Source organism: Cinclus cinclus, chromosome 12 (assembly GCF_963662255.1).
Source record: "Cinclus cinclus chromosome 12, bCinCin1.1, whole genome shotgun sequence".
Lineage (NCBI taxonomy): Eukaryota > Metazoa > Chordata > Aves > Passeriformes > Cinclidae > Cinclus > Cinclus cinclus.
In genome coordinates, this window is record NC_085057.1 from 19,919,017 (window position 1) to 19,931,867 (window position 12,851).

At 39.1% G+C, this 12,851-nt stretch overlaps 1 protein-coding gene across 2 annotated transcripts in view; it reads left to right on the top strand.

Annotated features, from left to right (window-relative positions):
- The window catches only part of IQSEC1 (IQ motif and Sec7 domain ArfGEF 1), a 271,228-nt gene that overhangs the window by 255,116 nt on the left and 3,261 nt on the right, over positions 1-12,851 (top strand). For both annotated transcript variants that reach the window (XM_062500432.1, XM_062500433.1), the window contains 5 exons: positions 588-617; positions 1,812-1,937; positions 3,134-3,233; positions 6,345-6,506; positions 7,689-7,865. In XM_062500432.1, coding sequence (XP_062356416.1) covers positions 588-617; positions 1,812-1,937; positions 3,134-3,233; positions 6,345-6,506; positions 7,689-7,865 — 595 coding nt within the window. The remainder of the gene's footprint in view (positions 1-587; positions 618-1,811; positions 1,938-3,133; positions 3,234-6,344; positions 6,507-7,688; positions 7,866-12,851) is intronic.

Below are 12,851 nucleotides of genomic sequence, written 5' to 3' on the forward strand. Positions count from 1 at the left end.
TCTCAGACAAGCCTTAGTCAGGGGATGCGGGAAGGGAATGAGGGACCACCCAAAATCTAATTTTGGTCCGTTTCCAATAAAGAACATGCTGAGGAGATCTTTTTGAAGAAGCAGTGAAAGGACAGCAAAATTTTTATAAAAGCTTGTACCTGTTATTGAGAAGAAGGGAAATAAATATTCTGAAGTCAGTATTCAGGCACTTAATGTGAAACTTCTTTTCTGTAATTGGGAATTTAGGTTTATATATATATAAGCTTCTGTGGGAGATGTTTTTTTTCCATGTTTCTTTTTTTATTCAGACATATGGCAATTCAAATCCTAAAACTAATCCTGACCTTGTAAATTAAATAGGATTAAGAGAACAATGCCCTTGATGGAGTCCTGTCTTGAAGGATTCTTCTGGTTGGATACTTTTTAACTGTGTGCAAGGAAATGAGGGAAATGGGCAAGAGTCTTTATTGATAGCTCTATTTGTTTTTACTTTATAGGCATTTAGTCATAGTCAGAGTGTGCCGTATTTACTTGCTATGATACAGTTCTGTGTTTCTCTGAAGTTTAATCAACTTGTATGTGTCTTTCTACTGTAGATTGGATCTCTGCACCATGGACTTGGTTGTGTAGGTATTTTTCTCCTACTCCTTCAAAATTTATAGTCATTGTTACTGGCAGCATTTTCCTGAAGTGGAAATAAGGCATTCTGTTACATTTTAAAATTTTAAATTACTGGTGTTCTTTCAGGCAACATTTTCATTGCGTTACAGTAAAAACTCCCTGAAGTATAAAGATTTTCTTAAAAATTTATTTCCCAGAGACTGCTTAATTTTTTGCCAAGGGTCTTCTAGACCTTTTTAGTGCACTTTTTATTTATTTGAAATGTTATTATCACTATAGAAATTAGCCAGTAAAGAATAAGCAAATAATGAACATCAGAGTTTGCACCTCACCTTTCCACTTGAGCTGTGGTGTGTTTATTCTTTCTGCTCCATTTGAGAACTGAATGATACTGTGGAAAGATACTGCCAGTTAAAGTTCACTTCTGAATGGTAGATGAACATTGAAAATATTGATTCCAGATTTAAATTATAGGCATGGTCAGTAATAAGGCTAAAACTGTTCTTATAATGCACCAATTTGTGTATTTCTTTTGGTATTGTTAATGGGATCTCATAATTTGCATTTGAAAGAAATTAAGTCTCACTCAGCAGCTTCAGAGATACCTTCAGCAGACATTTCCAATAAGAAAATGAAAACTCAGTCTTGATTTTCTTGCCGACTTGAGAAAATTAGATTGAAAATGCATTTGCTTTGTCCGGATGTCACCATTTTCTTGGTGACATTAAGGAATGAGCAAATTAAATTAACTTGGCTGACAAAAAGTAACCTACAGAATCTCACAAAAGCTAAACTTGCTTTGCATCTTTTCTTCTAATGAGAATAAAAATGCTCATGGAAGGAACCATCCCTTGCTTTGAGCTTCCACTCAGGTTAATCTCAAGTTCTTTCATGTTTCTATTGCTTCACACAGTAAAACTCAATATCCCCAGTAGAGCTTCCATCCTGTATGGGATGCAGGCTGTTAAGGGAGCATTTTAGAGAACTTTGATGAAGTTTGAATGTCCTGCAAGTTTGTGGCATAAACTCTTTATGTTCCTGTTGTTGGTCCTTTGATGAAGAGGTCTAATGAGCTTAGAGGTAAAAATATTTGAAATATTATAAAAAAGAAAAAAAAACAACAAAGATTCTGTGTATGAAAAATGCTCTTTCTTGGCTAAAAGTTGTTATATGAACCATGAATTTTTGTATTATTTCAGGTGCTCTCTCTCCCTCACCGGAGGCTTGTTTGCTACTGTAGGCTGTTTGAAGTTCCAGATCCAAATAAACCTCAGAAGCTTGGATTGCACCAACGAGAAATATTTTTATTTAATGATCTTCTCGTGGTATGTATTTCCAGGCAGAGAGAATGAGGTATTCAGAAATCCTATCTCCATGGAATCACAGGAGATGAAGTACATGAGCATTCCTAAAAATAAATATCTGTTACCCTATATTCCAACAATCCTGGGATGATGAAGAGATTGCTATCTTAATTTTTAAAATTCTGTATAATTTGCTTTTAAACTGAAGTCTTTTATTGATGGCCAGACTCTGTAAGGAGGTATTTGATGCAGTAGATTTTACTATAGTGAAAAAAACCTCACCTCCAGTTCACCCATTGCCCTAAAGGATAAACAGAGACATCATTTATTCCATGAATAATGAATTCAGGGTACTTGTGGAAAACCAAAATTGCATCCTACTTTGTATTCCCCAGATGTTCTATAAGCCAGATCTGTTTGTGCATTAAAATAGGAATAGGATCTGTTGAAATAGATTTTACAGCTGATTTTACTTTTTAGTGTGCATTTACCCTAACAGCCTTTAACTTGACCCAGTGTTTTGAAAACCAGACACACAGAACTCAGGACAGCTTGAAATTATTTGGTTGATTTACTCCTAAAAATAGGAATATTTGTTGCACTCCATTTTGAATGCACTTGGCTGTTACCTGAGAACTGAGAACTACACTAAATAGTTCGTATTTTGTTAGGAGAAAAGCACACCTCATATACACAATTTTAATATGTGTGGTCTTTTACATACCTGCAGACCTTAAAACCAGGAATTAAATAAAAAACATTAACCCTTTTGCTTCTGAGTATAACCTAGGACTTGTAAATGGGAGCTTGAGTGGGAACTGATGGTTCATTGTTTTCTGCTATTTTTTGTTACCTACTCAGATATCAGTAGTTTTATCAAACTGTTTGGGGAATGGGTTATTTTTGGTTTTGGAATTTCAAGAAGTAGAGTTCTGGAGGAGAGAGAACTCAAAGGCCTTGTGTCTGGATAAAATACCAACCCTTCTGCTTTAGAGAGATGATGCTGCAGAGCTTTGGTTTATTCAGTAGGAGGAGATTAAATACAGTAGTAGTGTTTTTAAAAATGGAAAAAAATGGTAAGTGCATTTTTTCAGACAGATTTATAACTTTCTTTTAAATAAAATGTTTTCTCTTATGCTAATTCTTCAGAGCAACAATTTTCCACAGGCACATTTGATGGAAGGAATATTTCACTTTGTTTATCTGATACCTTTCAGGTGACCAAGATTTTTCAGAAGAAGAAGAACTCTGTTACATACAGTTTTCGACAGTCCTTTTCCCTCTATGGAATGCAAGTTCTTCTCTTTGAGAACCAGTGTAAGTATTTCCTCTCTTTTTAGAGGACCACTTGGTCATAAATATAGCAAAAATTGTGTGAATGAAAGGGATAGATAGGACTTGATTCTGAGTTTAGCAATAAAATTGCTCTGGATTTAACTTAGTTATAAAGTTTATAACAAGATGCTGTCACTATATAAAACAGAGTTTTTTGTTGCAGTCAAAAGCCAAATCTCGCCAAATGTGTTTGTGATTACTTGTAAGGAATAAAAGGATTGCCAAGAAACAAGCACATCTGTTACTGAGTCAGTGGTACAGTTAGCTGGAACTGAGTGATAATAAATAATGACTCTTGTAATGATATCAGTAATTCAAAATACTATTTAACTTATTTTCCTGATTTATGGCCTAACTTTGCTTAGATAATGTACACTACCTCAAATTTAAATACAAAGCATAAACTTTAATTTTCTGACACCTTTTGTTTATGTCTCTTCCAACCTGCATCAGTCCAATATTCTTTTTATCTTTAGTGCTTCTTAGCAGACAAAAACCCAAAAAATTTACTAAAATCTTTCTTCTAAGCCCAAATACAGTGTCAATAGTGACAGCACAGCAGAGTTGTTGGTGTGGTACATAGAGAGACAGCCTGACTGAATTCATGGTTTGTGGCCAAATCTTCACCCCCTGATAAATTGGGTACAGCCCAGTGTGAGCTGCAGTAGTTCCTGTGCTGTTCTGTCATGGAAGGTTCTTAGTTTTGCCTTGTCCTTGAGAATGGGTTCCCTAAAAATCCATTGCTGTTACTGAGTCAAAGTCTCTGGAGATTTCCAAGGGGAAGGCTTTGCAGAGCTCACAGCAGCTCTGTAGCCCACAGATTATTTCTGTGCTTACACATGCATTCTCTCTCTCTTGTGAATGCATTATATGATATAAAATTCCATTTTGGAGGGGAAGGCCAAATACGTCTGTGCTGGATTCTGCTAAAAATAGAAGGATCTCTGATGTCATGTGAAACAAAATGTATTTTAAAAATACAAGCATGCTAAGTAGAAACACTAATCAAATACATTTTAAAATCTCTATAGTGAAACAAGAAATAAAGGATTGGATTCCTCCCAGTAAACTGGAGGCATTTTAACTGAGGCTCTTCACGAGGGCTTCTGAGTTGAATTCTGTGCAGTGAATCAGTGGACAGACTGTACTCTGATATTGGTGCCTCTTAGGTGGGATGCACAATTTTCCAGCTGGGAAAGAGAAGTATTTGTCCCCTTTGATTTGTAAAACTCGATATTCTTGGTCTCCCCTGCCCCAGCGAGCTTTGGGCTGTTTTGGCCAGAGCCATCATTAACTCTGTGTGGAGCAGCTGTTCCCTGGTTTCAAGGGAATCAAAGTCAGTGTTGCTAAAGCAGAAGCAACAAAAATATTGGTTTGGCTGCTGGTGAGGTTGAACAAATGACTGGCACTGGTGCTAGAAGAATAGACTTTTAATGATAGAAGTCAATTATGTTGAGGGATGGATGAGCTCCAAAAGGGAAGACAATGTCACATATCTCTAGTAAATAAATAGGCCATATGGGAAGTATATTTTCCATTTTCAGTCAAAATCACTAACAAAATGTAGAGGGGGAGAGAGTGCGGCTGAAACCAAGAAGTACTGGTGTGAGGGTTTCCTGATACTTGATCAATGCACTGCAGAGAAGTCCCTCTGGTAATAAAATCTGTGTGTTTGTTATGTGGAAATTCCTTCCTGCTCGTATGTGGGGGCAGCCCTGGTGATTTAGGGGTTGCCAGCTTTCGTTGTGTGGTTTTGTGAACATTTTTATTGTTTCCCCTGGAGTGGTGCAGAGCTGCATTCCCTGTGCCAGTGTTCCCAACATCCCACCTGAGCCTGCCCAGCACTGGGACCCTTTGGTTGTTCTTCTGTGCGAGGTGTTGACAGCAAATCCCAGCAAAACTCCCAAATCCTTCCTCCCTCCTTCCCCTCAGGACCATTTGAGCCTCGGGGCAGTTGCTCTGTTTTCCCTGAGGATTGTAAATGGACTTGCTTCACTTTTAGTTGCAGCTTTGATCTGGGAGTTTAGGTACCCTAAAAAAGCCAAAGTTAAGGTACCCTAAAAAAGCCAAACATGTGCACTGGTTTCTCAATAGTTGAAGTCTTTTTGAAACCTCACCTTCACTTCATCTGCTGGCTCTTGAGGGAGGGAGGGAGGTTTTATTACGTGGGAGCCCTTGAGCTTGGGCTCAAACACTGAAGTAAATATTTGAGAGCTTTAGCGAACCGAGAGGGGAAGGCAGCTGAGTAAAAGAAAACATTGAGTTAAAATGCGCACGTTGAGGTTTGCTGACACCCCATTGCTCCAGGCCTGTGCTTTAAGCAAAGACTGATTTATTTTCTACAGCAGGACATATTTTCATTCTGAGTGTCTTTCTGTAAATGAGCCTTCTGTCTCAGGAGATATTTTTGCCCAGCCATTACAATTTCAGAAGTACACCTAGAAAAGAAGAAAAGACAGTTTCCTGAAAAATCTGCCTTTTATTATTGCAAGTCCATAATATGGCTCAAAAGAAGGGTGAAAAAAACAAATCAGTCCTTTTTCAGTATGTGATTTCACAGATACTTTTAACTTCATTTAAAAGAAAAAAAGGAAAGTGGGATGTATAGGGAACACAGTCCAATGGGAAATACTAAATCTGTACCTGTTTGTGTGTTTGTCTTTCTGCAAATGGTGAGTTAAAAGTAAATAACAATTCATAGCATTTGAAATGTCTTCATGTAGCCTTTACACTCAGCAAAACTTTGGTCAAGTGAGTAAGGTAGGTCATGGGATATGTTCCATGAAAGAAAAATTATCCCTTAGTTTTTTGTCCTTTTTTTCTGCTGTTTTTGATATATATTGTATGTTGTACCTTAAGGGTAGCAGCTACATAAAGATATCTCTCAATATTTGCTCAGTATTTGACTGTTGAGCTGTTCCAATGTACCTTAGGGATTTTTATTCTAATTCTATGCTGTCAAGACTTTTATTTCTCCGACTTTGTATCCTCTGTGGTAATATTAGTGAAAAGCTTTCAGTTTTGGTGGGTATTTGTATTAAAAGAAAAGTAACTAATAATCAGAGCTTAGTTTTTCTTGCCTTTTTCTTCCAGATTATCCCAATGGCATTCGGCTCACGTCAGCTGTTCCAGGAGCAGATATCAAAGTACTCATAAATTTCAATGCACCAAATCCTCAGGACAGGAAGAAGTTTACAGATGATTTGAGGGAATCCATTGCAGAAGTTCAAGAAATGGAAAAGCACAGAATAGAGTGTAAGTACAAAGGTACATATAATAGAGCATTTTCCAGCTAATCAAAATAAGAAAATTCTGAATATGTGTATAACAATTAGAACTCCTTGAAAGTTCAGAATAATGTGGGTTTTTCCATGACTTTGCCTCGAGAAGGAGGAAAAAGCCAATAATGCCTTAAGCCCCAGCTGAGTTCATTGACTCCTATTTACTGCAGTGTAGCTGCAGTGGAATTTATCCTGGACAAGCTGCAAATAACAACGGACAGAGGAGAGCTGGGCCTGTGATTTGCAGTATACATTCCAGTTAGAATTTTAGGGATAATTTGGACAGAGGAGAGCTCAGTCTGTGATTTGTAGTATTAATTCCAGTAAGATTTTAGGGATAATTTGGACAGAGGACATACGGATCTGTGATTTGTATCATAAATTACAGCAAGAATTTTAGGGGTAATTTATCTCACGCTGAAGCTGCCAATGATGGCCCTTCCAATAAGCTTCTGGATTTTTCTCTATTTCCGTGTTGCAATTCCCATAGTCATTAAGGAAGCCATGGTCCAAACCTGATGCATTTTGCTGGTAGTCCCATGAGTGTCTGAACATGAAATTTTATCTCATTTTTCCAAAAGAGGTCCTGACCCACATCCAGCTGTTGGTAGTGATGCCTGGAGAGGCTCCCTGGAACAGAGGCTGGACAGAGTTAAGGGAATAAAGCAGGGATTTCTTAAAAGCCCTTCAAGGGATTCACCTTGGGCAGTACAAGAGCCTGGCCAGGGCTACACCCAAGATGGACTCAGAGTCATGAGTGTTCACACTTCTATAGGTTTTGGTCCAGTTCCATGTTGGGGTTCATTGTCCAATTCCAGCTCCAGGTTCTGCAGTCCCATCCTCCCACATTCTCTCCTCAATTCTCTGCTGCTTGCACTTTTGGGACTGAAGCTGCAGCAGTGTCCTTGGTTCTGGGGCTGGAAAAGGGTTTTTGTCTGACTGAGCTGTGAGGAGAACTTGCCAACACTTCATATCAAGTTCAGAGTTATACACTAAGGCAGTGCAGAGTCTGGAAAACACGAAAGCTAAAACTTAAGGCATCAGTAAAGGAGCAAAGCTTCTGTCTTGCACTCGCTCCCCTCCAAGGCACAGGGATGTTCTCGCTTGTTTTATCCCGACGAACATCGATGTAAAACTAACCCCGTGTGTGTTGCAGCCGAGCTGGAGAAGCAGAAGGGGGTGGTTCGTCCCAGCATGTCGCAGTGCTCCAGCCTGAAGAAGGACTCCGGGAACGGGACCCTGCCCAGGGCGTGCCTGGATGACAGCTACGCCGGGGGCGAGGGGCTGAAGCGGAGCGCGCTCAGCTCCTCCCTGCGGGACCTGTCCGAAGCAGGTAAGCGCTGCCTCTCCTCCCTGGCTCTCTGCATGCAAAGCTGCCTCCACCATGCCCACAGAGCCCAGCTCGCTCTGGGTCTCCAGAAATAGCGGTGCTGGAATCTCACACTTCCAAATAGCTCCTTCCCCAGCACCCCGCCCCGGCTCGTGGTTAATTTCTGGGTGTTTTTCTACCCTTGTTCTGTTAAGCGGCCACTCTTTGAAAGCATTAAGGCCTTGTAGGTTGCTGTAGAAACTTTTAAAGGACAGTGAAGACAGATGAAAAATTGTAAGTTTTTAATTAAACGGAAGTTATTGACTTGTGCTAGGAGTAATTCACTTAGTTTTCCTTCATTTTTTTTCATCTCCTTTGCTTTTTTCCCCCCTCATAGAGTAGGCCTAGAAAGGGAAGGAAAGCTCCTGGTCTCTGTGTATTCTGTGCTCAAGTGTACCTGTGTTACCACCTGGATGAATGAAATTGAGTGAAGCCCTACTAAATTCTGTCTAGAGCTCTGTAACACAGTGTGTCCCTGATGCTCTTTTCTTGTTTTGTAATTCAGACACAGTTCCTAATTTTTGCAAAAAGAGTTGTTGTGAAGTTCTCTTGACAATAGAACCAAAGAAGCCCTAGTGGGTAAGAGTGCTCATAACACACAAAGCCACTGATGTGTCTTAAGTTTTATTAACTGATTAAGGACTGGAAAGCAGTGGCAGTGTGAACTTTTACCCAAAGCAAGCCAGGGGAAGTTGGGCATGTTTTTATTAGATGGTTTGCCTCATACCTGGCACAGCCATGTAACCTTTCAATATTAAAGGTTCTTGTCACTGACAGGAACTCTTATCTGAACACCATGTCCACTATTCAGAAAGTATTTCCAGGGATAGTAGCAACTCTGTTTCTTTTTAATTATTTGGTTTTTAGTTGATAGGCTGTGTTGCATACTCTGCTTTGTTTTTTCAATTGCAGTGATGATGTACAGGGTAGTCTAATTTCAATATTCTGTGTATCTTTGGTAGTAGACACTACTTACCTATTTCTTTTGCTTTTAACTAAAGAAGAGATTTTTAGCTATGCTGCAATAAATAAAATTGTTGTGAACTGAAATGATAGCCTGTGTTTTGTGGGTATATGTATGTGCATACAAATATGTAGAGAGTGAGCTCTTTCAATTATTTTCTTCTCTGTTTAGGCTTTCATACTCACATCTCCATGTGCTTCATTAAAAAGACTTAGGCCCTTGATCCAAAATCAGGCTGAAGTTGAATATTGGTGCTTGCTTGGCTCCAGTGGATTTTAGATCAAGCCCTAGTCTTCATCACTCTTAATCTCTCAGATTTGAGGATACTTCATCATCCTTTTCTGTTGTTTTGGTTTTAATTCATTAGAATGAGAACTACCATATTGTTAATATGTGAGTTCAGTGGGTATCTGAACCCCTAAATGTGATTTCTGATTAACTTTTTCATTCCATCAGAATTACTCATCTCTCTCTTTCAAACATTGCCATGTATTTGAATTCATATTATGGGTTTAATTCAACAAACCAGCATTTGTAATCACAAACACATTTTATAGGGCATGCCTACAACTGGCATGCTTATTACAGAAAATAACCCTTTTCCATGACAAAAAAGTAGAAATCACTCACAGACTGCAGGGTTTATCAATGACTTTGTTAAACCCAACTAAACTTAATTTTAACTTGAAATAGCTGAGAATTATGGAGAGTTTCTGTTTGGTCTTGTGCAGTGCAAATGACTTGAGAAATTACCAGCCTGTTATTTGCTTTGTTATTTGGTGGAGTGACTTCAGGGATGTGATCCATGTCTTTCCTGCCTTCTCATGAGGAATAGTTTGCATGTGAGGCTAATTTCATTTTTAATGTGGGAGAGGTGATCCATAGAAAAGCAGGGAAATCTCTCTCAGTTAGGAAGATACTGCACCCCAGTGATTATCCCATATTAAATTGCTTCTCTAAAACAGGACTGAGTTAGGTTGCCTCAAATCCTTTTGTGGATTTAACACAAGATCAACAAGGAAGAGGAACAGGTGTGAGTGGGCCTGTAGGAAAGTGGATTTTTAGAGAGATAATTTCTACATTTAATCAGAAATAAATCTAACAAACATGAGAAAATGGCCTGGTTGCATATTTATGCATGAAGGCAGGTAAATGTCCAATGAACACTGCAAACCCAAAATTTAAACTGTTTATTCAGTGAAGGGAAATGTGACTGAACAGCATTTGGCTGCACAGGTACGTGGCAGAACTATTTAGGAAAACAATCCATTGCTGTCCCCCAGACATCCCAGTAAATGGAGGCTGTGGAAAATTACTTTGAATTTCTCTGAGTGATGATTCAGAAGCTTCTGAGATCTAACAAATGCTGACACCCTGACTGATTCTGCCTCCTAAGCTGGAAATGCACAGAAAAGCAGGATTTGTCGATTGGGAATCCTTTCCTGAGGGTGGTTCCATGCCTTTGCCACAACAGCTCAACTCCCAGCTCTGGAAAGGGTGTGCTGAGGGTCTCTTCATCTGAGAGATGCTGTTGTTCCTTGTGGATTGACAGTTCTTTCCATGGAATATAAAACAGAATGTGGCATCCAAGTGTTCCAAGATGCAAATATGTCAAAAATATTTAGGGCTTTCTTTTTCTCTAAAGAGAAATGTATCATTTTTATTGCACATTCTTGAGCTGTAGTCAAGGAAGAGCTGAATTTATTTGTTCCAGACTTGGAAATTCTTAATTTATATTAAAATATTAGAAGCCAGACAAATTTTAATGCATCTGAAGCTGAGTTTTATGAGTTTACACAAAGTTGGGAAAAGTGTGATGTCCCCTCATGGCCACTGTTCCACAGAAAGAATGATTTGGTCACTAAAGCAGAGCAGGAAGGATTGGACTTACTGTGTTTCCCATTTTCTTTCTCTCCCACTTTTCGACACTGATTTTAGGTTCTTTAATTTGAATTCCAGACACTGAGTTGCTGAGGAACCCAGTGCTTTTACATTGAGCTTGCAGTGGAATTCAAACTTTATTCCCACATCCCTAACCTGTAAGGTGGGAATAATATTTGCACACTGAACTGGTTTAAAATTTGCACTTTTCTTGTTTGCCCCAGTATTCCACAACTGCCACAGCCAGGTAGTACTGCCCAAGTGAGGGTGGTACAGTGGTTCCTATTACTGGGAGCTGGGCTTGTCTAAAACAGCCACAGACCAAAAAAAGATTGCTTCAAAACCAAACCAAAACAAAAAGTATTTCCACGATTCACATAATTCTGTTTCAGAGTGAGATATTAAGACTGTACCTGTTTCACACAGAAAACAAGATGAAAATGTGAAGGTGATAAAGAGTTTTTTCCCCCAAAAAAGTGGTCTCTCTAATGACTGGAGAGAGGAACTCAATTAAAACTTTTTTCCAGACGTTTTTCCCCAAGACACACAAAGCCAGATCATAATGCAGTATTAAGCTGTCAGACATCTCACTGGGCCAGAAGAGTTTCAAGAACTGCAGAGCAGCAGTGAGAAACATTTCCCATGTACTGAGCTGATCTGCAGCCTAAGCTGTGAGATCACCACACATCCTGTGATGTGTCCTGCACACATCCATTCTGCAAGGTGCACTGGCTTTTGTTAATGAAGCTCAATTGTTTTGGCATGTTCAAGTTTGTAAAAATCTTGTAATCACTTCATATTTCTACTATAAATTTGAAAAATCCTTAGCCCCATATAATGCATGTTCATATATGGGACATACACTTGTATAAGTTAATGATATTTCTTGCAGGAAATATTCATATCTAAGAGATAAGGTTAAATTAATTGAAATTTAATATTATAAAATCATTAAAGCCTGCTCTAACAGCCTTAAAAAATTAAAGTAAGCATAATATATTAAGCAAAACTAATCTTCAGATTTCATAAATACCACCTTGCTTTATACCACAGCTGCTAATTATCCTGCTAGTACATGCTTAGATGCAATCCTAGTTGAGAGACACCATTTTCCTGAGATGCATGTGAAGGCTGGAGCTCTAGGGAGGCATTTCTGGAGTGGTATGCCATCCCAAAGACCATGGAACCGTGAACAGTCTGGAATAAACTCCCATTATCAAGGGGAATGCTCCAGGGGGTTTACTGAGTAGCTTTCCCATCACACTGCATGTCAGCACAGAATTGGGTTCAGTTTGTTTTTAAGAAAATTAATGAAGCCTCTGTACAGCAATGGTGCCTATCTGAGGGAAATCACAGGCATTTTAAGTAGGATTTTTCTGTTTGTTCTTGGCTTTGCAAGTACTACTTTGCCCTGAAGTTACTCTGAGCAAAATTCCATCTGTCGCTCTCTGTCCGTATTTACTGTGTCCATGGTTATTTGATCAGACTGTGACTCCTGGCATATGCAAAAGGCATTGGATTGTTGTGTTTTACTTCATTTTTGGCCACGTTTAATGCCCCGTGTCAGCTCTCAGTCTTATTTGCAACCCTGACTGCTAAGTTCCGAGGTGGCTGCTGCAGTGTGTTTGCATCAGGAAGCAAAAGTGATTGGAATGTTAATCGATACTAATCCTGTTATCAGAGCAGAAAAATATCAAAGCCTAACTAGGAGTCAAAATAAGGGGTTATCAAACCCAGTTTTTCTTGGGGGGTTCATAAGAGAGTACAGCTCTAGTTTGGCTGTAGATGAAGCAGTGAGCTTTTGACAAATGAACCCATCCAGGGGAATTGTTCCAAATCCCATATTTTACAAACACAACACCTTGACCAGAGATGCCTTCCCCTCAGTTTAATGTCACTGCAGAGGGGTTTGTACTGGGGCGCAATTCTTTATAAGAAGGGAAAATGTTCTAGTAGCCTGGATCAATAGCTCTTAAGAGAAACTTGTTCCAGGGCAGTGTCCTGTGACCAACCAGGTCAATGTTATGCTTCTAAATCTAGCAGGTGGTAGTTTTTGATCATACTGATCCTTTGGGTAGTCTGAATTGTCCTAGAGCAGTTCCAGT